General features: G+C 33.8%; 1 protein-coding gene across 2 annotated transcripts in view; it reads left to right on the top strand.

Moving 5' to 3' along the window:
* LOC117024421 (cadherin-10) overlaps positions 1–22383 on the top strand; it is a 147611-nt gene extending 125228 nt beyond the window's left edge. Inside the window, exons 8-12 of one of the 2 annotated variants that reach the window (XM_033109750.1) lie at positions 4834–4970; positions 9885–10006; positions 15388–15496; positions 18522–18773; positions 21332–22383. In XM_033109750.1, the coding sequence (XP_032965641.1) occupies positions 4834–4970; positions 9885–10006; positions 15388–15496; positions 18522–18773; positions 21332–21816 (1105 nt within the window). In that variant the 3' untranslated portion in view covers positions 21817–22383. Of the gene's footprint in view, positions 1–4833; positions 4971–9884; positions 10007–15387; positions 15497–18521; positions 18774–21325 lie in introns of both variants that reach the window. The other variant, XM_033109749.1, reaches the window with a different exon arrangement.
* Positions 22384–22778: the final 395 nt, after the last annotated feature.

Raw genomic sequence — 22778 nt, 5'->3', positions numbered from 1 at the left:
TCCTCAGCAGCAGCACTAACTGGGTAGGGTGGAGTTCAAGTGAATCAGGAGATGTGACTGGTGGTTTTTACAATTTTAATGCAGATTCAGATCATACACCTGTACCTGGCCTGTGACCACCTTGTGTTATACCCCGAGGACACTGCAGCCAGCCTCCTCCTCAGGTTTGCGAATTCCCCAGAGCTGCTCCCGAGGGTTTCCAGTGCAGTTTTTCGGTCACTATTCACCACCAAAATCTCCCCAGGCCATTGCATATTTGTCTGCTGCTGTAACAAATCTCCTCTGCAGTTTGTGGAGGTGGGACCTATTACCCAGGCTCCCTGAGTCCCCCTGGCAATGCAGCTGTAGATGGGCAGGGTAGGATTATAGGACGCTGAAGGGTGTGGTCAGTGGATTTTACAAATTCAGTGTAGTCTCAGCTTCTGGACCTGTGCTGGGCCCATGGCCACCCCACAAAACAAAACAATGCAAAACAAACTAACAACACCAACAAAGAAAACAAATACACACACATAAAAACAAGAAACACTTAAAACAAACAAAAATACAGAAAGAAAAGAAAATAGAAAAAAGTAGAAAAAGAAAAGAGGAGAAAGAGAAAGAAAAGAAAAAAGAAAAAGCAAAAAAAGAAGAAGAAGGAAAAAAACCAAAAAACGCTAAGTCCAGCCATGTGATTCAGTGCAGGGCTTGGCTTGACACCCTCTAACTATATCCTCAGGGCATTGTGGGTTGTCCAGTGCTGTAAAACCTCTCCTCTGCGCCTTGTGGACATGGGGCTGGCCATCATGCTCCCAGAGTGGCCCTGGCAATGCATCTCTAGGTGGGCTGGGCTATAGGGTGTGGTTGGTGGTTTCTACAAAGTCAGTGCAGTTTCTGCTCTGGCCTGCACAAACATGCTGAGAACACCAGGCTATGCCCCTGGAAGGTGGGCTTCTCTGTGAGTAGGTCACCTGTGTCATAGAGCACTTCTTCTGTGGGGGCATGTGGAGGCGATAGAGTTCTGAGGTTCGAAAATCCAATGCTGCCCCTGCAACCTGATGCTTGAAGCTGTGTGTGTCTTAGTGGCTCTAGTTGCCTGTTGGGATTTGCCCAGAAAAGTGGGGGCTGGGTTGGCTGTGAGAGGCAGGCTTGTTCATTTGTGGCTCTGGCCAGCCCAGCGTTGTCACACCCCCACTACTCTTTCCCTGTTGTTGGAGTGTGGATCAGTGGCTGTGGAACACGTCTTTCTAGTTCTCAAGGGCTATAGCTATTCTGTTCTTTAATCTGACACTGCTGCTGCTGCTTCTGGAGCCTGCTTCTAACTCGGAGGGCAAGGGTGGGTGAACTCTGGAAGGGTCAGGGGAGGCATCCAGGCTCCGTGTCTTTGTTTTCTGCGTTTTGCCTAGGTGTAAGGGTTTAAACCCCAGCCCTCACCAGAGGTCTCTATCCTGAATTCTCACAGCCATTTTATATGCTAATCCCTCAGGCAGGACTGTGGGCCACAGGGAGAGAGCCCGCAGCCTTGCTTCTTCCTTTTCCTGGGGCTGCTGTGATCTTTTGGGCCCATTGGCCACGTCTCCACACTTCACCCTTCCCTCCTCTCTTGCTCACCCAATTTGCCCACCTTCAGGTAATTTGATGTGTGGGGTCTCTTAGCTGTTCCTGCATGATAAGCAGTGAATACTTTGTTGAATTACAGCTGTTCAAGGGAGATTTCAAGAAGCACGCCTCCATTTCTGTGATGTCACTCATGACTGCTCATTTTAAACTGTTAGTCATACATGTATTTTGGATTTCACTTTTTTCCCTAATTCTTAGCAGGCTGATTTTGCTTGCCCCTTGTTCTATGTGGACCAGTCTAGTAGGAGTTAAAATAGCTGTGCAGTTGTCACATGCATGGTTCTCTAAGTATGCGGAGGTAGCCTCTAGGGAACATCTAATTGTATGTGCCATGTGTCTCTAGTTAAATATTCTGTAGGTTCTGCCGTATCTTCAGTGAAGTCATATTTTATATCTACTAAATTTACTATTTGGTTTGTATACTTTTACCTAAATATTTTCTTATGATCACACACAGTGTCACAGGTTACGTACTGGCAGCCGAGACCTGTGTACATGGTAACCACACACAGCATCCATCTGCCAGCATCACTTCCCCATAAATGCCTCTTCCCCAATCCATTTACTTTATTGGAATTGCTACGTTCTTTGAATCTCTTTTTCCTTTTGAAGCTTTTAAATAACTAATATGCACATTTAATTTTCCTCATTAAACACCCAACATTTTACTGGGCTTGCTCCTACTGACTCTAACAGGCTCTGCGCTGTGTCCCTGATTTTAAAATACCCCTTTTTAAAATGAAACATAATATTTTTAAACAGTTCAATTTAAGTCTTGTGGCATTGTTATGTGGCAACATAATGATATTTCTCCACACAGTGAAGTAAATTTTGCATCTTCTAACAGACTGATAGTTATTTTGTCTCAAAATGTGGCTGTGGATTTTTGAAACGAAAATATAAAGTATTTAATCAGGGTGCAAGTCTATGGATCAGAAGGAAATAATCCATTTATGTATAACATATGCAATAGAATTAATAACCTCATTGATCATTAATGACAGAGTATATGCTATGAAAGTTGTATACTTAAATTTATGCTTCCCTGTAGAAAATGCAAATGAATATTCTTGGCTATTATTCTTGGTAGACTATGGAGGTTAAAAAATATTTTTTTTTTCTCCAAGAAAGTAGCTTTATTAGTACAATGTATTAATGACATGGATAATACTGGGCATGTAATAAATTCTTTATGTTATTTTGTGGGTCTTGATGCAATAATCAAAGGGGCTTACTTAAAATATGTATTCCAGAAATGATTTTAAAAAGAAAAATTAAAATTCACATGGATAATTTGCCAATAGATAATTGAAAAATATAATTATATCAAGTTGGATAAGAACCAGGGTCTCTGTATCTTCAAGATAATTTCACAAAATCTTCTAAATTTCGTCATTATTTCTTCAAACTAAACTGCAAAAAACCAATGAAAATAAAACACAAAATGAATTTAGCAAAGAGAGTGATACTTTATATTGATTTACATATTGCAACTTCACGTCTGTTTCTATAGAATAAGAAAACATATCATTTGCCAAAATGCCAAATAATTCAATCATTCTTTCTTTTACTTAACAAATATTTGTGGATCACCATATCAGATATTAACATGTTTCTCAAGGAGTTCTCAGTCTGTTAAAGAAGATTCAATATGAGAAATAATATTTATTCACTGCGTGCCTACTAGACTCTAAGTAAGAGGCTTGGTGTTTTCGTGTTTGATTTCCTGTTTGAGATGTGAGATAAAATGAATTCCTAATGCAACGTGGTAAATGGCAGAGAGGAGATACAATGTTTTGCTTTACTTGTGAGTCGTAAGATGTGTAGACGTGTAGTTTGAATACAAAAATGAATTCATATTGTATTACTAGAAAGAGCTAGAGTTTATTAAGGAGATTTATAAATTACTAGTGTGTTGTTTTTAGAACTGATTTAAAATAAAAATCTAAAATAGGCAGTCCTCAAAAGTAAAACCATATTAGCTTCATTAATGTGTTAAATGGTTCTTCTAATGAAATTTATTCAAAAGCAGGCACAAGGATTATAAATTTCAATTGATTCTTGTAAATATTACACAAGTTTGGAACACTAGAAGAGAAGAGAGTTTTATAGTATCTTTTAAAAAATATTTTGTATTACTCACAATTTAAAAATAATATTTCATGTATTTTTTTCTTTAAAATAAATGAAAGTCACTTAAGGAAAGATATACCATACTGAATATTACTCCTGGGCTTGTAATTTTTGTTTTGTTTTGTTTTCGGGGGGCCTTTTTTGTTTGTTTTTGTTTTTTTAATATAGAACATTAAATATAACTTGGGATTATACTTGCTAACTCAAGAACTACGAAACATTTTAAGCCACTACTTTTATGAAATAGCAGGAACCCATGAGGGGAATAGCTATTTTAAACCTTGGCTGACAAACCTCAAAATAATGGGATTTATCCCAAATACATCAACCTGCTTGACAAACCAGGTGTTAGGCTCTAAAATGACATCCAGCACAATACCTTTAGTCAATTTACATCTTAGTTGTTTGTGTTTGTTCTTTTTATACATGTAATAAGACTTTATTTGATACAAATGTATAAAAACTCTTATCCCAAACGTTTCTATTTTCAAAACATCTCTGATTAAAATGTGTATATTTTATAATGATACACTTGGTTAATAAAATGAATCTATTAATACATAGGTATCATGCCATGAAGCTAGTTCATGCTGTCATAAATTGATTACCTGCTACTCAGAGGAAACTAATGTTGTCTCCAATTTTCTCACTAAGAAAAAGACTGGGAATCATCTGTTGCATTAGATCCTAGCAGTAATTCCTCAACAGAATTCTCAATTACTAGGTAAAGTCAGTTCAGAATGTTACCACATGTAATGCCAACTATTTTGTGGAAAAAAATACATCAAGGTCAGTTGAATATGAAAATAGATCATGATTTTATAACAGACATTCAGAATACTTGAATTTGAATGCAGAACAAGTTGCCAACTCATGCCTTGGTAAGAGGTGTATGTGTGTAGAGGGAGGAGGGTGTGTGTGTGTGTGTGTGTGTGTGTGTGTGTGAGATAAATTGATAAAATAGTTTGCATTGTAGATCAGTACTATGTACACTCTTGAAATTATTATGTATCCTTACATGTTTGTCTTTGCACTTTACCATTTTATCCTACAAACCATCCATGACACTGCCATGTATTTTTCTTTGCCCTCTATGTGCAGATTTTCCTTGGATCGCCATACTGACCTTGACAGGATCTTTAACATACATTCTGGAAATGGATCCCTTTATACATCAAAGCCCCTTGACCGGGAACTGTCTCAATGGCACAATCTTACCGTTATAGCTGCTGAAATCAGTAAGATGAATTTTATGTGTATAATCGTTAACGTATATTTTTAGGTTTGATCTTATCTTAAAAATAATTCCTTCTCATTGCGCACATGATTTATAATTTTAATCTAAGTTTTTCAAAAAAACCTCTCAACACCTATAATTTTTTTCAATTGTTTTTCTATATACTGAGTGATAGCTATAGGTCTAGATAAATGTACATTTTATATTTACTAATAAAAAATCTAGAATTGGGTTCTAAAGGTATTCTCATTTGGGTAAAAATAGATGTATTAAATTTGTTTCGTGTATGCTATAAATTAGAATCTGTGCTAAATACTTGGTGTATATCATTTAATTTTGACAACAAATATGTATGTACATACTATAGCTTTTTACAAATAAGGAAACCAAAGTAAGTGTAATAATAGCTAATATTAAACACTGTGCCAGTAGTCTAAAATTTTAAATTAATTTTTTCCAACTAATATTTTTGACTTTATTTGACAGAGAAGGAAACACACCAAGGTTCCAAAGATTTTAGTAAGTTGTTCAAAATTACAATGCCACAATTAGTAAAACTGGAATTTGGAACCAGTTATTCTGTTTCTATAAAGAATACTTAATTGTTTACCTAATTTGGAAAATTTTATACAACTATTACTGGGCAGAGCCAGGATTCAAAACCATATTGTTTTTTAACAGTACAAGTTCTTGTCTGTACATAGGATTGGCTACATACTTTGTGGAGCCCGTTTTAAATGGAAAATGTCAGGCTTTTTGTTAAAAATGATTAAGAAATATAACAGGGCAACAGCAGAGCATGAAAACTAGTTTGTGGTCCTTCTAAGCATGTGGTCCTGTACCACTGTGCATGTTCATGAAACCACCCCTATCCAAACATGCAAACTTGTTTGTGGTATCTGCTTTCTGTACTATTGGAGTAGAACAACTCTTTAACGGTTTTCAAAAGAAGCATTAGTTAGGGGCTGAATCATTGGGGAAAACTAAGCCTAAAAATTCCAGATCTCAAATGCTAAGCTGAATCCACAAACACATAGCAAAGTTAAGTTCCTGGAAGTATCTATTCCAGGATTTGTAAGGCAGAACATTGGGGCTGAATACCAAGGGTCTCAGAAGGATGGAACTAGGCTAGACAGATCATCAGCAATGAATTCAAAGCTTCAAGATAATAGATTCAGCTTTCTTCTTTAAATCTGTCTCTGAAATACAGATTACATGATAATTCAAATGATCCAGGTTTCCATAGTGAGATATAAATGTCTGTGCCTTTTAAGGCTCACAGAGACCTTTTGAGTTTTTTTGTTTTTTGGTTTTTGTTTTTTGTTTTTAAAGAAAGCTTGTATTTCTATATCTGTTGCCATACCACCGTGGTCAGAAGTGCCCAACAGGATCAAATCTGGTCATTCTAGAATCATGAGTGTTTGTACTCTTTTTTGATTCAAGTCCAGTGAGCTAGTAATTGCATTTTCCATTTCAGATACTTTGAGAAATTTAACTTCTAAGCTAGTTGAAGTAATTACTATTCTGTAAAAAGCTAAGCCAATTATGTTCTTCTTTTAAAAAACTAAACTTATTTTCTTACCCTTAAATGAATCAATCTATGGAATAACTGCTGTGGATGTCTAGCTGCCAAACCACAAGCAGTCAGGGGCCCATTATGCTGTTCCAGGTATTACATGCAATGAGGGTTAAAGGGAAACAGCATACAGGAAATTGTTTTTACTAGATTTTTTTAAACACTGGGTTTATGGAAAGTGTGTCATACACCAAGCCCTATGCAGGGCACAGTGACATATGTGTACTTCTTACCCAATGTGTTTCCAGGCTCTGCCTCTAACCATTTAATTTTACATTCTACAGCAGTATATCACATCATATGGCAAGTACAGCTTCAGGTAATTATTTAGTGCATCCTACCATGAACAACTTCTCTTGTTCTTATTTGAAAATATTTTTAAATGCCATGAGAGGAATAAAAATTCTAAAATTAAGGTCACAGTCAGGGATTGTAGGATGCACCACTGGAAAAACCAATGAGTTCCTCTAAGCACCTCTGAAAATTTACCTGTAATCATTGCAATACATGCTGAGGACACTCGAGCAAAGTTTATGACTGAAGGACTCCATTATCTATACCTAGTTCCTTATTAGTGGAAATTCTTGCCCTAAGATAGAAAATATGCGTCTTTCTAAAGCCTGAAATTTCTAGATAACAATTTCATTTCCTCTTCTGGGAGGTATGGAAAAGCCTGTGGATACAAAGGCACGGATTCATCTTCCCACATACATTTTAAGACTCTTTACCGGTGATACATTCTTGCTACAGCAGAGATTGCCTTGATGCCTCTGAGAGAGCTGGCATGGTAAATACATGCCAGCAACTATTCAGTATGATGCTTTCTTGGAATGCTTTATATTTTTATTTACACATAAGCTGCAGCAGCTGCCAGTAAAAAAGATCAGTGCAAGCACTGTTTTTTGAATAGGTGACTCCAGGCCTCTGCTTTACAAAGCACATTTATCCCTGTGGATTTAGCTTTTGATTTGAACAGCCTTGAGTTATTTGTAAAGAGGCTGGGGAATCTCTGTGTATTGTTAGGGAAGGAACCGACAGTGCAGTTTTTGAGATGTAACATTTTTCTGTCTCTCTTGACTTTGTGGCATAGTTAGAGAGTGAATTGCTACCCACAAAAGAGTTATTTTTTATGTCAAGACTTTATATTGAAAGAAAATATGTTGCTTGTGTCCACTAACTGTATAAGCAGGTTAAAGAGCACGCTCTACAAAATGTGGAGGAATCATACCTTCCCACTCTTCTCCATAGCAACAAGTTAACAAGTAACTTTAGACAGTTGAGGGTTCATCTGTAGGTGAACTGTGTGTCTGGGTATTAGCAAAGGGTCTACAAGTAGGAGAGGTAGGAAGATAGTGGAATAGTGTTTTTCTCCTCTCTTCAGTTTTCCCCAAATGTACTCCTCTTCAGACGCACATGAATTAGAGGATAGCTAGCTTTTATTGTGTGACTGCTTTGTGTGGACAAAGAGCATAAGCTCTTCAGTAATGTAAGGAAAAGAAGAAGACAGGGCAGTGATAACAAAGATGATCTTAACAATAATAGTCAACACACATTGGCTACTTACCAACAAACTGATACTTTGATAAGAAGTTTTCATGCATTAACTCATTGAATTCTTCAAAAAACTCTATAAGATTAGAAGTTCTAATTTGATTCATGTTAAGCAAACTGAGGCATTAGAGAGATGGAATAAATTGAGCAAAGTGAGTAAATGGTGGATCTGGACACCAAAGAAGCCCTGTTTGACTCCAGTATCTGAACTCTAATCACCTGACACACTTAAGAAGAAAACAATATCCACTAATACGTACATTAGCAAACATGAAAACAGAACCCGAGAACTGAATTCATGTGGGTTAGGAAGACTGAAGTAAGATGGAAATGATAAAACGGGAAGGCATTTGAAAGTTTCTCTTGAAAAGAGGAAGGAAAGGTAAATACACTTCAAAATGAATGTAGAATTCTGTCTGCCTGCCTTCACACTGCTTCAGCCTTCTACATGTCCCTGCTGAGTAATCAGTTCTCACAAATTATTTATAAAAAGTGCCAATCTCATTATTTTAGTAACATTGTAATTACATGGAGAGAAGAGAAGAAATAAATTCTTCAGAGTTGTGGCATACTCCTTATTTACACATGACAATATTTTTTACCCCTGTATTGAAACATTTTTTAGATAAAATAGAGTCACATAGATTTCTCAAGAATAAATGGTATGACTCATCGCCATGTTGGGAGAGCCTATTTAATAATATTGCTGCTGTCCCTCAGCTCATCTGCTCTTTGTTTCTTTTGCTTTGTTTTTTGCTAATTATCTCCTTGCTCCTTTTATATTGATCTTCAGCTTGACTTTGCCAAAGTTCATACACAATTTGAACTATGTCCAAAGACTGAGATTTTGATATCACGAAGTCTGATGAATAAAACCTGAATTTAAGATGTAAAAACACTCTCAGATATCAGTACAAGTACCTAGAAAAATCCATAGTGGAGATAATGAAATTGTGATTAATATAATAGTATGCTGTTACCTGAGGCAAAGCTGAATAGACATTGGTAAATTCCATTTACCAATCAAAACAATTTTTAAATCATGTTTTTTTTGGGGAAAACTTTGATGCTCTTGACTTTAACATTTGTAGCAAACACAAACAAACAAAAAGAATCATAATTATTACACTATATGTTACTATTGAGCTAATTTTGTTATACAAAATTGAGCCTGGATTGTTGACATGGTGCCAGTGACAGTTATATTAATAAAATATATTTCATTGTATATTTCTATCCAATTTGTAAAATTCATAGCTATATATTAAAATTTCCAGAAGGAAAGTTGGGAGTAGCTTTTGGAATATATTTTAGTGATAAAAGCAGTCAGAAGGATAGGTTGTAATATAACAACCATCACTTAGGAGCTAATGACCTTGGGCAAGTTACTAATTTATTTAAAATTACTTCTTCTTCTTCTTCTTCAAAAAAATATCAGTACACATTAAGTAATATAATTTATGTATTATAAAGGTTTAATAACTAGTTGTTCTTATTTTATACATTTGGACAGTAAGGACACAAATATAATATGAACTCAATTACACTGGATTGTGCTTTCAAAAAGATTTTCCAAAATAATAATAGTACTCTTGAGCCCAATATTAACTGAATTCATGACTACTTAATTAGGCTTTTAGTAATTTTCTTTATTGCGTTTGCTCATTATGTTAGTAGGGTAAATGTGATGCTTATTTGTCTGTGAGCACTTAATATCCACAAGATGCTTATATAAAGTAAATCTCATGGAAACTATCTTCCTAAACAATTTTTTTTCCCCTTTTCTAGATAATCCCAAACAGATGACTCGTGTGGCTGTTTTTGTGAGAATTTTGGATGTTAATGACAATGCCCCACAATTTGCTGTGTTCTATGACACTTTTGTTTGTGAAAATGCCAGGCCAGGACAGGTGAGCACTCTTAGCTTTTAAAAGCATAGTAAGATTGAAATGGCATGGTTAAATATTTTCTTTTCCCAATCTTGAGAGGAATGAGCAAATGGAGATAGAAATACTCATAAAGTCCCAGTAATAACAAAGCCAAACAGATGCTGATTTTTTTAACTTTACCAATGTTTTAAATAACAGTATAAGTTTCTTATTTCTTTTGTAAAACTCAAATGTAAATATAAGATTTTATTGTTGCCACAAAAGTTAAGAATAAATAACATTACACTTTTAAACTTTCCAAAACAAAAAAGAGGAAAAACCCTGCTGTGCCATTAGATAAATATTCATAACTGCTAGAGAGATGAGAAATAAAAGTTGGGTAAAACAGACAAATACACGGGATCAGCAAACATTCCATCAATATTTCAAGTATATGCAAACATGATTTTGAAGCAGGGCTGCAGAATCCGCTCCTTACATTTATACCGTGCATTTCATCATTACAGCAACATATAAAATGCTTAATGATTTAGTTTTCATCCTTTAAAATATTATTCCTACATCAGCTTTATTTATAACTCTCTAAGTCTTTCCCTCAGTGGACTCATTTTGTTGTTTGAAAAGCTCCAGCGTATATAGCTGAAAGAAATGTTCTTAATTGGTTTGAGTGCTATCTTCACAGAAGGAAGCTGCATGTTATAAATAATAATTGGGAATCAAATTTGTTTTATTAAAGAAAGAGGAGCCACCATAAAACTGTATGGTGTTTTGACATAATTTGATGCTCTTTATAAACATCAATGTCATTGTTACATTTTTATGCAAATTACATTGTGGAATAACTTAGACTCTTCCTTCTGAAGATTGTAACAGGAATTCAATAGCCTGTCTGTTTGAAATGGTAAAATTGTTGCAATTGGATTCTTTTTTTTTCATTTGAAAATGTTATGGAAATGTTTAATTTGGAATATTTAAGTGACTTAGCTACTTCCGACCTACTTCTTAATGAAACAGTGTCTGCCCTAAAAATACCATTCTGAATAGTCCTCTGCTTGCCAGGCTCAGCATGATATAAGTTGAAGCTTTTTCTCTAAAAGATAAATTACCCACTTTGCAACTGCTGCATACATTGCTCCCTTAATAGTTATTCTATTTGATTTTCAAGAGATATCCTTACAGAGCATTTGAATCATTATAAATACTGATTTCCAAATGTATTCCAAATATACAAAGTAAGGGATTGTGTTTGTTTTCCTTATGCCTTTTTTCTTCTTTTTTTAAAAACTTTATCTGGCTCAGAAACTGCATATATTTTTGACTTTTAAAACTCAGTTGACATAGTGAAGGAAAATACAATCAAATCAAAGATGATTTTAATGAAAAGTTAGCCTATTTTGACAAATTCAATGGGAGACACATGATTAATAAATTTTGTCTAATTGGTTGCATGTGCAATAGTTTCTCATAGCACTTATTTTTAATAAGTCCCGTTTGTTAGGTGTCATTTTGGGCTCACAGGCTGAAACCTGGTTGCTTAAACTAAACTGTTATGTACTCAGTGATGGACTTCTAGGTTATGACGTCTTAGCAGGAAAAGTCAGAGTGGTGATTTGGTAAAGCCCTTCTTCACTGAGCCCTTCCTGAAATTCATTTGTTAACTCTGTCTTTCCTCCACCTAAGGAAGCCAGAGCTTTGTTAGGACTTTTGGGTGTGCTTCAGTTATTTACAGACTATTTCAGCCCATCCAATAGTCCTCTGAATTCAGTGTTCTTGAAGAGGAGCATTTAGAACAACAATGTGAGGAACAACAATCCCATTCATTGGGTGTGTGGACAAAATGAGAAGACAGAAATAAAGCTAATTGCCACCCCAAACTCCTTTCTTGCCTATTTCCTGCTGTAAGGGTAGAAGACTTTCCACCTTGCAAAAGATGCAACATACAACTGATGTAGTATTCATAGTCTCCTCTGGTTCCCGAACGAGGCCACTTGCTCTCCATTGTTCTAGATCTCAGAGAGAGTCAGAGGACCTTGGGGAAGGGGAGAAGAGAGGGCTAGCTGTTTTTCTTTTCTTCCATTTTCCCTCACACATGCCCCACTCCTTCAGTCAATAAGACATAGTTTAATACTTTTCAATCTCTATGAGGAGATAGCATTTCAGTCTCACAGGACATGTCTCACGGACTCTCCCCAGGGAGCAGTGCTGCTTACATTCACCCACCCATTGTTATCTAAACTCCAGGCTCTTTCAAACCCAGAATATCCCCTTACATATTTTCCTTAGAACGATGTTTATTTACATCCCTAACAACTGAAAAAGGATACTTTTTTTAACCCGAGCAAAGGGGATTTTTTTCATCAACAGAAACTATTCTTCCCATTACAAAAGCTAAAACATTAAAACTTTGTGACTAGTTTTCTAACTTTAAACATCTTCAAATCCATTCATCATCCCACACTCCATTATAATATGATCACTGAAACATCCCTTAGGTTGATTTAAGATTATTCTGGAATAGCGCAGTGAAAATATCAATAAATTATATAGACCTGCTAAGATAAAGCATAAGTAACTTATCTGTGTCTAGTTTTCATGAGCTCAAAATAAATACTGGACATTATTGTTTTGTTTTGTTTTTTTCCTAATTATGGCAACCTCTTTTCTTTTCGGAAATGGGACAAAATGAATTTGTTTCCAGTAGAAATAAAAAAGTGAGTGCTTATATAAAGAGACAGAGGAAGTGAATGGTTTTATCTCCTTCTTATTGCCAACTACTGATTTCTATGGCTACTTCTTATGGTAGTATACCAAAACAAAATTCTGTGATTTTTAAAAAATGTATGATGAGAAAAGGAAAGAAAGACTACATTGAAAAGTAAATGCTAGATATGAAGAAGTGAACTTAAGTTATGTCTCAAAGAAAAAAAAAATATTTTGAAAAGGAAGTAAGTGCCTCCTTCCACAATAGAGAAGTCTTGGAATTATAAAAATACAGTGTAATATGATATAGATTTCTGACATGTGATTCTGTTTTGTTTGTATTGTTAGTATGAGCTTGGCTTATTTGCTTTATAAAATTTAATGAAAATATATCTATGAACCACTGACTTTGAAAGCTATAATGCTATCATTTTTAATTAAAATAATATATTTGGAAAATTTTATATAAACCTTTATACTTTTTATAGACATATATAAAGATGTGGCTATTTTTTCTCTGAAATGTATTATTTTGGTCCATAAAAATGAACTGGAATTATAGTTTGTAATCACAGTTGCCAAATATATATTTATTATGAACATTGTAATTTTTATTTTAAAAGATCATTAGCTCTCCTTTCACATTTCTATCATGAATGTATCTATAGATGTTAACATTTTAATCTTATGATGCATATGTAAACATAAGAATTTCCATCAGTCTACTATCTTTCTTGATAACTTATTTCATTTATGCAGTTTTTCTCCTCTTCAATTTATTCTTATAAGTCACTATTTAAGAATAAAATCCTTTAGACTACTAAGTCAGTTAAGAAATGTTTTTGTAATTGAATTGATACCACTTAAAGAGTATTAGTTAACATTATTTTAACATTTTTGTCTTTAATTCCTTCATATACAGGTAACCCCCATATAACACCGTTGTTAGGCTACTAAAAAAATACTGTATTATGAGAATCCATATTATATGAAAGAAAGAACTAGTACAAAAAAGGGGCTTAGGTTTCAAAAATTAAAAAAAAAAATACTATATTTTTATAATTAAGATAAATATCTTTACTAAAGCAATTTTACAAAAAGTATAACATATTAATATGTATTAAATAATGTTTTCTTCGTCATCACTACTAAGCTTTTATTACATTCCGTGTTGTTTGGGGATTTCTCCAATTCTCAAATCACGTTAGAGTGAAACCGTGTTCTAGGATGCTGTGTTGTACGAGGGTTTCCCCCAATTCTCGAACCATGTTAGAGTGAAACCATGTTATAGAAGTGCCGTGCTATATAGGTGGGGTACCTATATACTTTCTTTTGTTTTTTTTTACTGAAAGAATAAGCCATTAGCCATAAATTCTTGCTTGTACTTAATCTTGAATTACCATTAACATTTCACAAAGTAGTTGTTACATTTTAAAATATATTTTTTTAAATTATTCAAAATGTAAAAATATTTAGCTGCTTATTTCTAGACTATACATTTATCTTTATTTGATCCAATTATATTTCTTGTATCTTTATGAAACAGTTAGAGCTGTAAATAGGGAGTTTGTCAAATTTACCACATTGTTATTTTTATAAGATACTTTAAAGGAAAAATAATTTAATACAGAATAGTTAAAATAATTTCTTAATGTTTCTACTTATTTTATGTTGTTTTAAACTTGAAATTCCCTTTTTGAATCAACAACACATCAGTTATAAATATTTCCATTAAAGAGCCATACAATGTTAAATTTAGCGAATGTGGTAAAAAGTATATTTTTTAGTAAAGCATAAATTTGACCATTTTTAATAGGTGTCAGCACACATATTTAACCATTTCAGAAGCTTCTTGCAAAATTAAAATATATAAAAAATATATAAAATGTTATACATGAAAGTTAAAACAAATTGGATATGTATGCCAAAAAGTACATAGCTACATTACATATATGTTTGTATACTATTAATCATATAACATTTTTAAAGTAACGATCTGATTATACTATAAGGTGTTAAATTTTCCACTTTGTTACCAGATAGCTTCTTATATTGTCTCTTACCTGAAAATAAATAAAAAGTTGAGCCTTATAAATAACTATTTCCCATAATCTGCATATGTTGAATTTAAAAATATGTAATTTTATTGACAGTGGAAATGAACTATTACCGTTAAAGTAGACAATAATGTCTGTCTTTCCTTTAAAAGGTCATGTATAATATTGTCTATAAAATCTCCACATTTTTTGAATAATTTTCACTTTACTTTTGATGAGGAAAGCCATAATCAAAACAATTTTCTAAAGTTTTCTTACATTAGAGAAACTCTTCCAGATCAATGTTTAAATATGTATGAAATAAGATACTAACTCCAAATGCTATATCTAGTAAAACTGCAAAGAATATATTATCATTTATTATTTTGAAGCAATGGATAATATTTAAGAGAAATTGAGAGAGAGAGGGAAAGAGAGGAACGGACATAGTAACGGAGAAGGGGAGAAAGAGAAAAAAGAGAGATAAGGACTTGGTTAAAATCAAAGTAATAATAAAAAGGATGGAATAACTGATTCAAAGATAAATGCACAAGAAAGAAAATCACTTATCTTTAGAAATTTTTAGACAAAATTGGATGTCAAAAATTACATATTGTAAAGATTATACCCATGAAAGTTTGATAATTTTTTTTTTCTTTTCTGCAGCTAATACAGACTATAAGTGCAGTAGACAAAGATGACCCTTTAGGTGGACAGAAATTTTTCTTCAGTTTAGCTGCTGTCAATCCAAACTTCACAGTACAGGATAATGAAGGTAAATTTTAGAATGTGTTCACTATGATTTAAGGTGACATAAATAAGACATTTTCCCCAAAGTAACAATTACCATATACTTGATGTATTAATTTATTGGTCTGTGTTAAAATATTTATTTTCATCAGATATTTAGTGAGATGTTGTGGTAATTTTGCTTAATTGTATTTACTCTCTTGAATGTTAAAATATGTGAAAGAAGTCTCTATATGGGTCCTAGTTAAAAGATCGAATCTTGTAAATATTAGAAAGTCTGGAAATAGATCAGCTCTGGACAAAAAGGGTAGGATAGAAGACGAGGAGTGAGAAGAAAGAGAAGTAGCATATTAACCTGCGAAAGGATTAGGTGCAAAATTGTAGTTGCAAGGGCAAGATACACTATTCTCCTGTGTAACATATAAATTGCATGTCTCTGTGATCAAAAATACTGTAATTTTTTGAACTCAAAAAATGTAATTTTGCATATTTGAGAGGAACAATATATGAAAATGGTTACTATTTTTAAAAAGTTGAACAGCTTTTTCTTTGGGAAATCAGTATGGTAATTATTCTAGTCTAAATACAAGTATATAATTTCTCTCCTTCACAAATTTATGTTAAACAATTACATCAGGTAGTTTTTGTTCAAAAAACATACTTGTTTTGGAACAACTATAGATATAGCTATTCTTAAAATTAACCTAACTGCATGGGCATATTTACAATACCTTCATAACTGTATGTATGCTGGCAGAGCCAAGTTGCTGTGTCACCTTTGGGTGGCTTTCAGAATATCAGAAAGTAGTTTAAGGTAATAGATAGTCTTACATTGAGCCAACTGTTACTTGAGATGTTTGATGTAGCAGAAATTTTGTACAAATGAGTCATAGTAGAAATTTTGTACAAATAAGTGAAAGGGAGGGCATCTGTTGGTAATACCTGTTTCCTAAATCTGAGTTTCTGAAATGTCTATGTTTTCTATCCCTCTGGACACCTAAAATAATTGTAATTGGAAAAATTAACATACAGTTGGTAGAGAAAACACAAAAAGCCCAGTTATATCTGAATATCAGAAAAACAACACTCATCATTTTAATTTGCTGAATCTGACAACCTAAACACAGAACTTAGTCTGGACATCCTTAGTACTGAATTGACAATATCATACCTCTTTCTAAGTGTATTTTAATTTGTTTTATGTTTCTGTTAATCTGAGCCCTGGATTTCAACCAAGATACCTCTCAGTTTTAAAAAGCAATAGAGGCTGAAATAGTATGTCTTACACAGCATTGCACAGTTATTGGGAAAAAGAACTCAAGACTAATCTTAATTTTTGACAAATAGTACCAGTTCCCTATATTAGGAAGAGTTCCTGATCCAAAAAAATTTACTCAAAACGGGTTGAAACCATATGAATATAAACCTGAACATATCATTACATAGAATACCACTCAATTCTGATGAAATATTTGATCTAATTCTGCATAAATTCACTATTTTCTGTTATTGGGTGGGTTTTGAAAGGAATTCGAGTGACATAGACATTCACATCATTCTTCTTGAGAAAAAACCCGTGTGTTGATATGTTCAAGTTAAAAGTCTTTCTTTGATGTCATTCTTTTATTAAAAAAATTAATATCTGGCTTCTGTGATACCTCACTTGGAACTTTTCATTCTTAAGATTCCTTTCCTTTCCACTAACTATAGGTCAAAAACATTATGTGATGATTTTTTTTCTGAATATTTAACAAAACTATTTGAATAGAATGATTAGGAAAAATCTTCATTTGGTTCTTCAATATATCAAAGTTATTGTAGGCAAAATTAAGATTTACAAACTTTTCAAAAGTTAAAGTATAAGACAAGAAGACTCTAAAACTACCCACATGCATATAGTGTTTATTTTAGTGTAAGAATGGAATAATTGTATTATAATACTTCTTGGAAGATAAGTCAAAATGGTTAAAATTATCAGGACTGCATTTTTAAAATCTGCTTATGTACACCTTCTGTTTTGCTAATCTGTTTTCATAGCTTATGTAGTTAATTGATGGTGTAGAATTTAACTTTTCACTAGTAATTTAGGAAATGATTATTTTATGTTCAGCCACTATACCTGCATGAAATTGTCACTATTTTTTTTAAGTCCTGTTTGTTTAATTTAGCAGTTGGCTAATTCACTTTCTTTCAGCCCGATGGGATTGGCTAAACTAGACTAAATGCATTAAACAAACAGAGTAGGAAATTATCATCCAAGTATATATTGATTTTATTTTTTTAATATGTTTGGTTATATAGGGCTAGAAGAAATTTTTTTATTAGCCCCACAACCCCCATTCATGGATATTGGGTGAGTTAGATAAAAGAAATCTCAGAAGCAATATAGTAGGTAGTAGAATGCTGCCTTTTATTAAATCCCTACTTCTTTCTGTGTGTCTGTTACACACTCTGTATCAGTTGTCTTCCACCAGTACTTTGAGCTACAGGACATTGTATTCATGTTCATGGGTGAAAATCAAAGTTCAGAAATACTAAGTAACTTCCTCAATGTTGTTTATATACTGGGACTCATGAAGTTTTTGACTGCATTGAATTTAAAAGTACAACTATAGTTAACGTTCACCCAATCGTATTTTTCTTCATGAATATTGGATTAATATGTTACATGTATGTAAACACACATGCACATTAGTGAATTAAAAAAATCATTTGCTATGATTTTTTTTCTTGGTATGCATATTTGTTTTCTGAAAACTCTGAAAAACAATATGCTATCATCTGTGTAGTCTTTTTGATTATTGATTCACTTAACAAAAATTCACCGTTTTGAAAATCTCATATATAAGCAATCACAGTATTAGATTCCTCAAACTATCTAATGGGTCTTATCTACATTGTAATTGCATTGTACACATTTGATACGAAAGTTGGTATTCATTTCATATTTTGCAAAAACATCGTTGTATTTATATGTCAAAACCATGGTGTTCGGGATGAGACAAATGTACCGTTCCAAGCCCTTTGTAATATTTTAAAATCTATTTTAGATAATACTGCCAGAATTTTAACCAGAAAAAATGGATTCAGTAGACATGAAATAAGTACTTATCTCTTGCCTGTGGTGATATCAGACAATGATTACCCGATTCAGAGCAGCACGGGCACGCTGACCATCCGAGTGTGCGCTTGCGACAACCAAGGCAACATGCAGTCCTGCAGCGCCGAAGCCCTGCTGCTCCCCGCTGGCCTCAGCACTGGCGCGCTGGTCGCCATCCTCCTGTGCATCGTTATTCTGTTGGGTAAGAATCCTTAGAAGTGGGCTCATTTCCTAGATTGCTTAGTGGAGTGCGTCTGTAAATAAGAAATGTTGCTCTTGAAATGCCTCCTCCCAAACGAATCCCAACCTTTAAGATAGACATAAATCAACTATGGAATGCTGTTTATATGAAAGTATTTTATTGGATCAGATAATTATTCCCTTCCTTTTGTAAATAATGAAGCTGAAAGGTAGAGATACTCAAAACAGTGTCCAAGGTTACACAATTTCTGGGTTGCTGAAGCACCACACGGCACCTTGCAGGTAGTCACTGTGTGTGTATATATATATATATATATATATATATATATATATAGTTTTTCAGTAAATCTGAAGTTTATTTCCACATTTTTTATGGCTGGATGGAGGTCTCACTATCTTATCTCATCACTGAAATAATGTTGAAACAACGCTTTACCTGGTTCACTTGTCCCTAAACCAATGGCACTTGATTTTATAGCCTAGAGTAAATAGCTCTTTAACTGCTTTTGAATTAAGAATCAGGTTAAATTTACTCTCAGTTTATCTTAAAACTATTGTGAGTATTCCTGTGACCCTAATAAAAAAAAACACCTTATTTGACATTTTAAGAAGCTGTGAAATGAATTTGGATTTTGGAGCCAACCTGAGTAAGTTTCATTATCTTCATTATTAGAACTTTTTTTTTTTTGCTGAGCAAGATCGTTTGGTTGATAAACAATCTGAGGCCTAAAATCTTCACATCAAAAGTTTGTGTGTTTGTGTGTGTGTGTGTGTGTGTGTGTGTGAATACATAAATTTAGGCAAAATAAAATGTCAAATTTTCTCCAAAATTTGAAGAATAAACATTTTTTTTTTCTCTCTAGGAAGTGTCCTATTTATTTTTTAATCACTTTGAAGGTCAAGAACACTTATCCGTGGATTAAAACTTTCTTTTTTGTTGCATTAAAAAAAGTCTGTTTTCCATCTTACATAAGCTTGAAGGCAAGTGGTTTGACCCTTCTGTGTTAATCAAAGAGAAAACATAACTTAAAACTACTTCACATAAAAATGTCATTGTCTTTGTCAATTCAGGCTGCTATAACATAATACCACAGGCCAGTAGCTTATACCACAGAAAGTTTTTTTCTCACAGTTCTGCAGGCTGGGAAGCCCAAGATCAAAGCCCTGGCAGATTCTGTGTTTGGTTGAGGACAAACTCCCTAGGTTGCAGATGGCTATCTTCTGTTGTGTCCTCACTGGTGGAAAGCAGTCATCTCTGTTGTGTCTCTTTTGATAAGCGCATTCATCCCATTCTTGAGCGCTCCACCCCCCACCCCCTCCACACCTCCCTCCATGACCTAGTTACCTTCCAAAGACCCTACCTACAAATCCTGTCACATCAGGGATTTAGACTTTAACATATGATTTTGAAGGGACACATTCAATTCATAACAATAATAAGTCCCATATTATTTAAATGTTTCTTCTAAAGAGGATAAATCAATATAGGTATTTCATCATGCATATACCTGATAAGATCGTTTACCTCCCTTTCCTCATCTAATCTGTTTCTCCAAATCATCATTTTAAAGGATCATGACCAAAAAGTTTGAGGATAGTGAATGAGGATGGGAGACTAGTGCAACCAGAGGGAATTTGATACTTTCTCCTCTCTTTATGCTATTACCATTATTTACGATTAAAATTACTATTATTATTGATACCTTGTCATGGAAGTAGGGAAATGTCTTTTCTGAATGATACGCATTTCTATTTGTGGATCTCCACTTATTTAAGATGTATCTAGCCCAGGTTCATACATCATTTTTGTAGTTAATTTAATGGAGTAATTTGAATCCACCCTTTATGATCATGTGATCCAACAGCTATTTTCGATTTCATACATGATACGTATTTCCATGGAAAATTTTATAAATTTCTAAACCAATGATATCTAAACAATGTGGTCTTCTTATTTTCTCCAGGAATTAAGGACTTTTCTTAACAATGTAAGGAAACAAAAACAAAAACAAAAACTATATAAATCCATCAGTAAAGCTATTTAACAAACTAATAATCCATCTTTATTAGTTTTTGCTGCCTTTTAAATATTGGATAAGGATGTGAAAAATATGGGCATATTTTTGCCATTCTTGGTTGTTTTATTTGAAGACGAATTAAATTTGCATCTTTTTTCCTATAGACACAATTTATGTCTGTAATGTCTGTACAGTCAGGAACTATCTTTAAACAGTTCTTAGAAAAATAGATAAAATAAGTCACTGGATTTGAGAAATATCCCACATTGCTTTAAAAATAAAGTAACACCATGCTCTTAAACTCTAGCCATTCTAGCTAAATCTACCCATCCTGGCTAAATCCTTCAACACTCCCCACCCCACCCCCCAAAAAAAAAAAAAAAAATGATGGAAGTGCAAAATTAAACTTCAATGCTAACCTGTCCTGAAAAACCTACTGCTTAAACCTCTACTGTAGCACTTCCACTCGTTATATATGGTATTTTAGATGGACCTTTAATGTATCTTTTTCTTTCTTTCTTATTTTTTTTTTAAGTTATAGTAGTACTGTTTGCAGCTCTGAAAAGACAGCGAAAAAAGGAACCTCTGATCTTGTCAAAAGAAGACATCAGAGACAACATTGTGAGCTATAACGACGAAGGTGGTGGAGAGGAGGACACCCAGGCCTTTGACATCGGCACCTTGAGGAATCCTGCAGCTATTGAGGAAAAAAAGCTGCGGCGAGATATTATTCCGGAAACTCTCTTTATACCCCGGAGAACTCCTACAGCCCCAGATAACACGGACGTCCGGGATTTCATTAATGAGAGGCTAAAAGAGCATGATCTGGACCCCACCGCCCCGCCCTACGACTCACTGGCAACCTATGCCTACGAAGGAAACGATTCCGTTGCGGAGTCCCTGAGTTCATTAGACTCAGGTACTACTGACGGAGACCAAAACTATGATTACCTCCGGGAATGGGGCCCTCGGTTTAACAAGCTGGCGGAAATGTATGGTGGCGGGGAAAGTGACAAAGACTCTTAACCTAGGGTATATACGCTGTTGAAACAAGAGGAAGTAACTTTATCAACACCCTCTCCACAAGATTTGACATTCAGGAGAATTTTCCTGCCACTCAGCACAATTATTTTTTCCCCCATTTACTTTTAAATTTGCTCATGACTTACATTAATTCTTTCCTGTAGAATGTCTCATGGAATATATACAACGTTTTATTTAAACACTTCCAAGAGCCAAAGCTATGGAAATTCAGTGTTGTCCATTTTAGGAAATAAAAGATAATTTCAGAAACATGAACAGGATAGTTCTCCCTTAAGCAACCTCACAAACAAGCCACTTCTGTTAGATACATGACCTGCCCTTGCAAATAAATCTTTTAAAAAAGGTGAAGAAAAATTTTAAGGTATATCCTGTTCTGTACATTAAATAAAAAATTTTTAAAAAATGTACATGTGGTGTTAGTAGGTGTGATATGCAACCTGGTATACAAAACATTTGTGCAATTTCATTTCATCAAATTCTATATGCTAATGTTTTATATTTATATTTTTGTATTTATTTTTTAAAAAAATAAACCAGTTTTTACAACTACTTTGTCTCCAGCTTCTTTTTTCCTTAGGAAGAAAAGGTTTACCAGGGACTAAGTAGCATGGTACAAAACTACATTGAATTCAGGTAAGAACACAAAGTCATTATAATCACTGTTGACAGCTTTCACCAAATTAGTACGATTTAGGTAAAAATTATTTTTCCATTGAGTTCTGTTATGCTGTGATATGTGAACAACTTATCACATTAAAAGTAATAGTCATTTATAGACTATATATAAATTGACCATTTAAGCAAATTTAAAACATGGCCATTCTTATGCTAAATATGCCAGAACACCAGCAATGCCATAATTTTGTTTTCTTCATATTTACTAAAGTAATATCTGATAGAATAAAACATTTTCTGATTTTTGTATGACATTTTTGCTACTGAGG

This window comes from Rhinolophus ferrumequinum, chromosome 7 (assembly GCF_004115265.2).
Source record: "Rhinolophus ferrumequinum isolate MPI-CBG mRhiFer1 chromosome 7, mRhiFer1_v1.p, whole genome shotgun sequence".
NCBI lineage: Eukaryota > Metazoa > Chordata > Mammalia > Chiroptera > Rhinolophidae > Rhinolophus > Rhinolophus ferrumequinum.
This window is presented reverse-complemented; position numbering and strand designations above follow the sequence as displayed.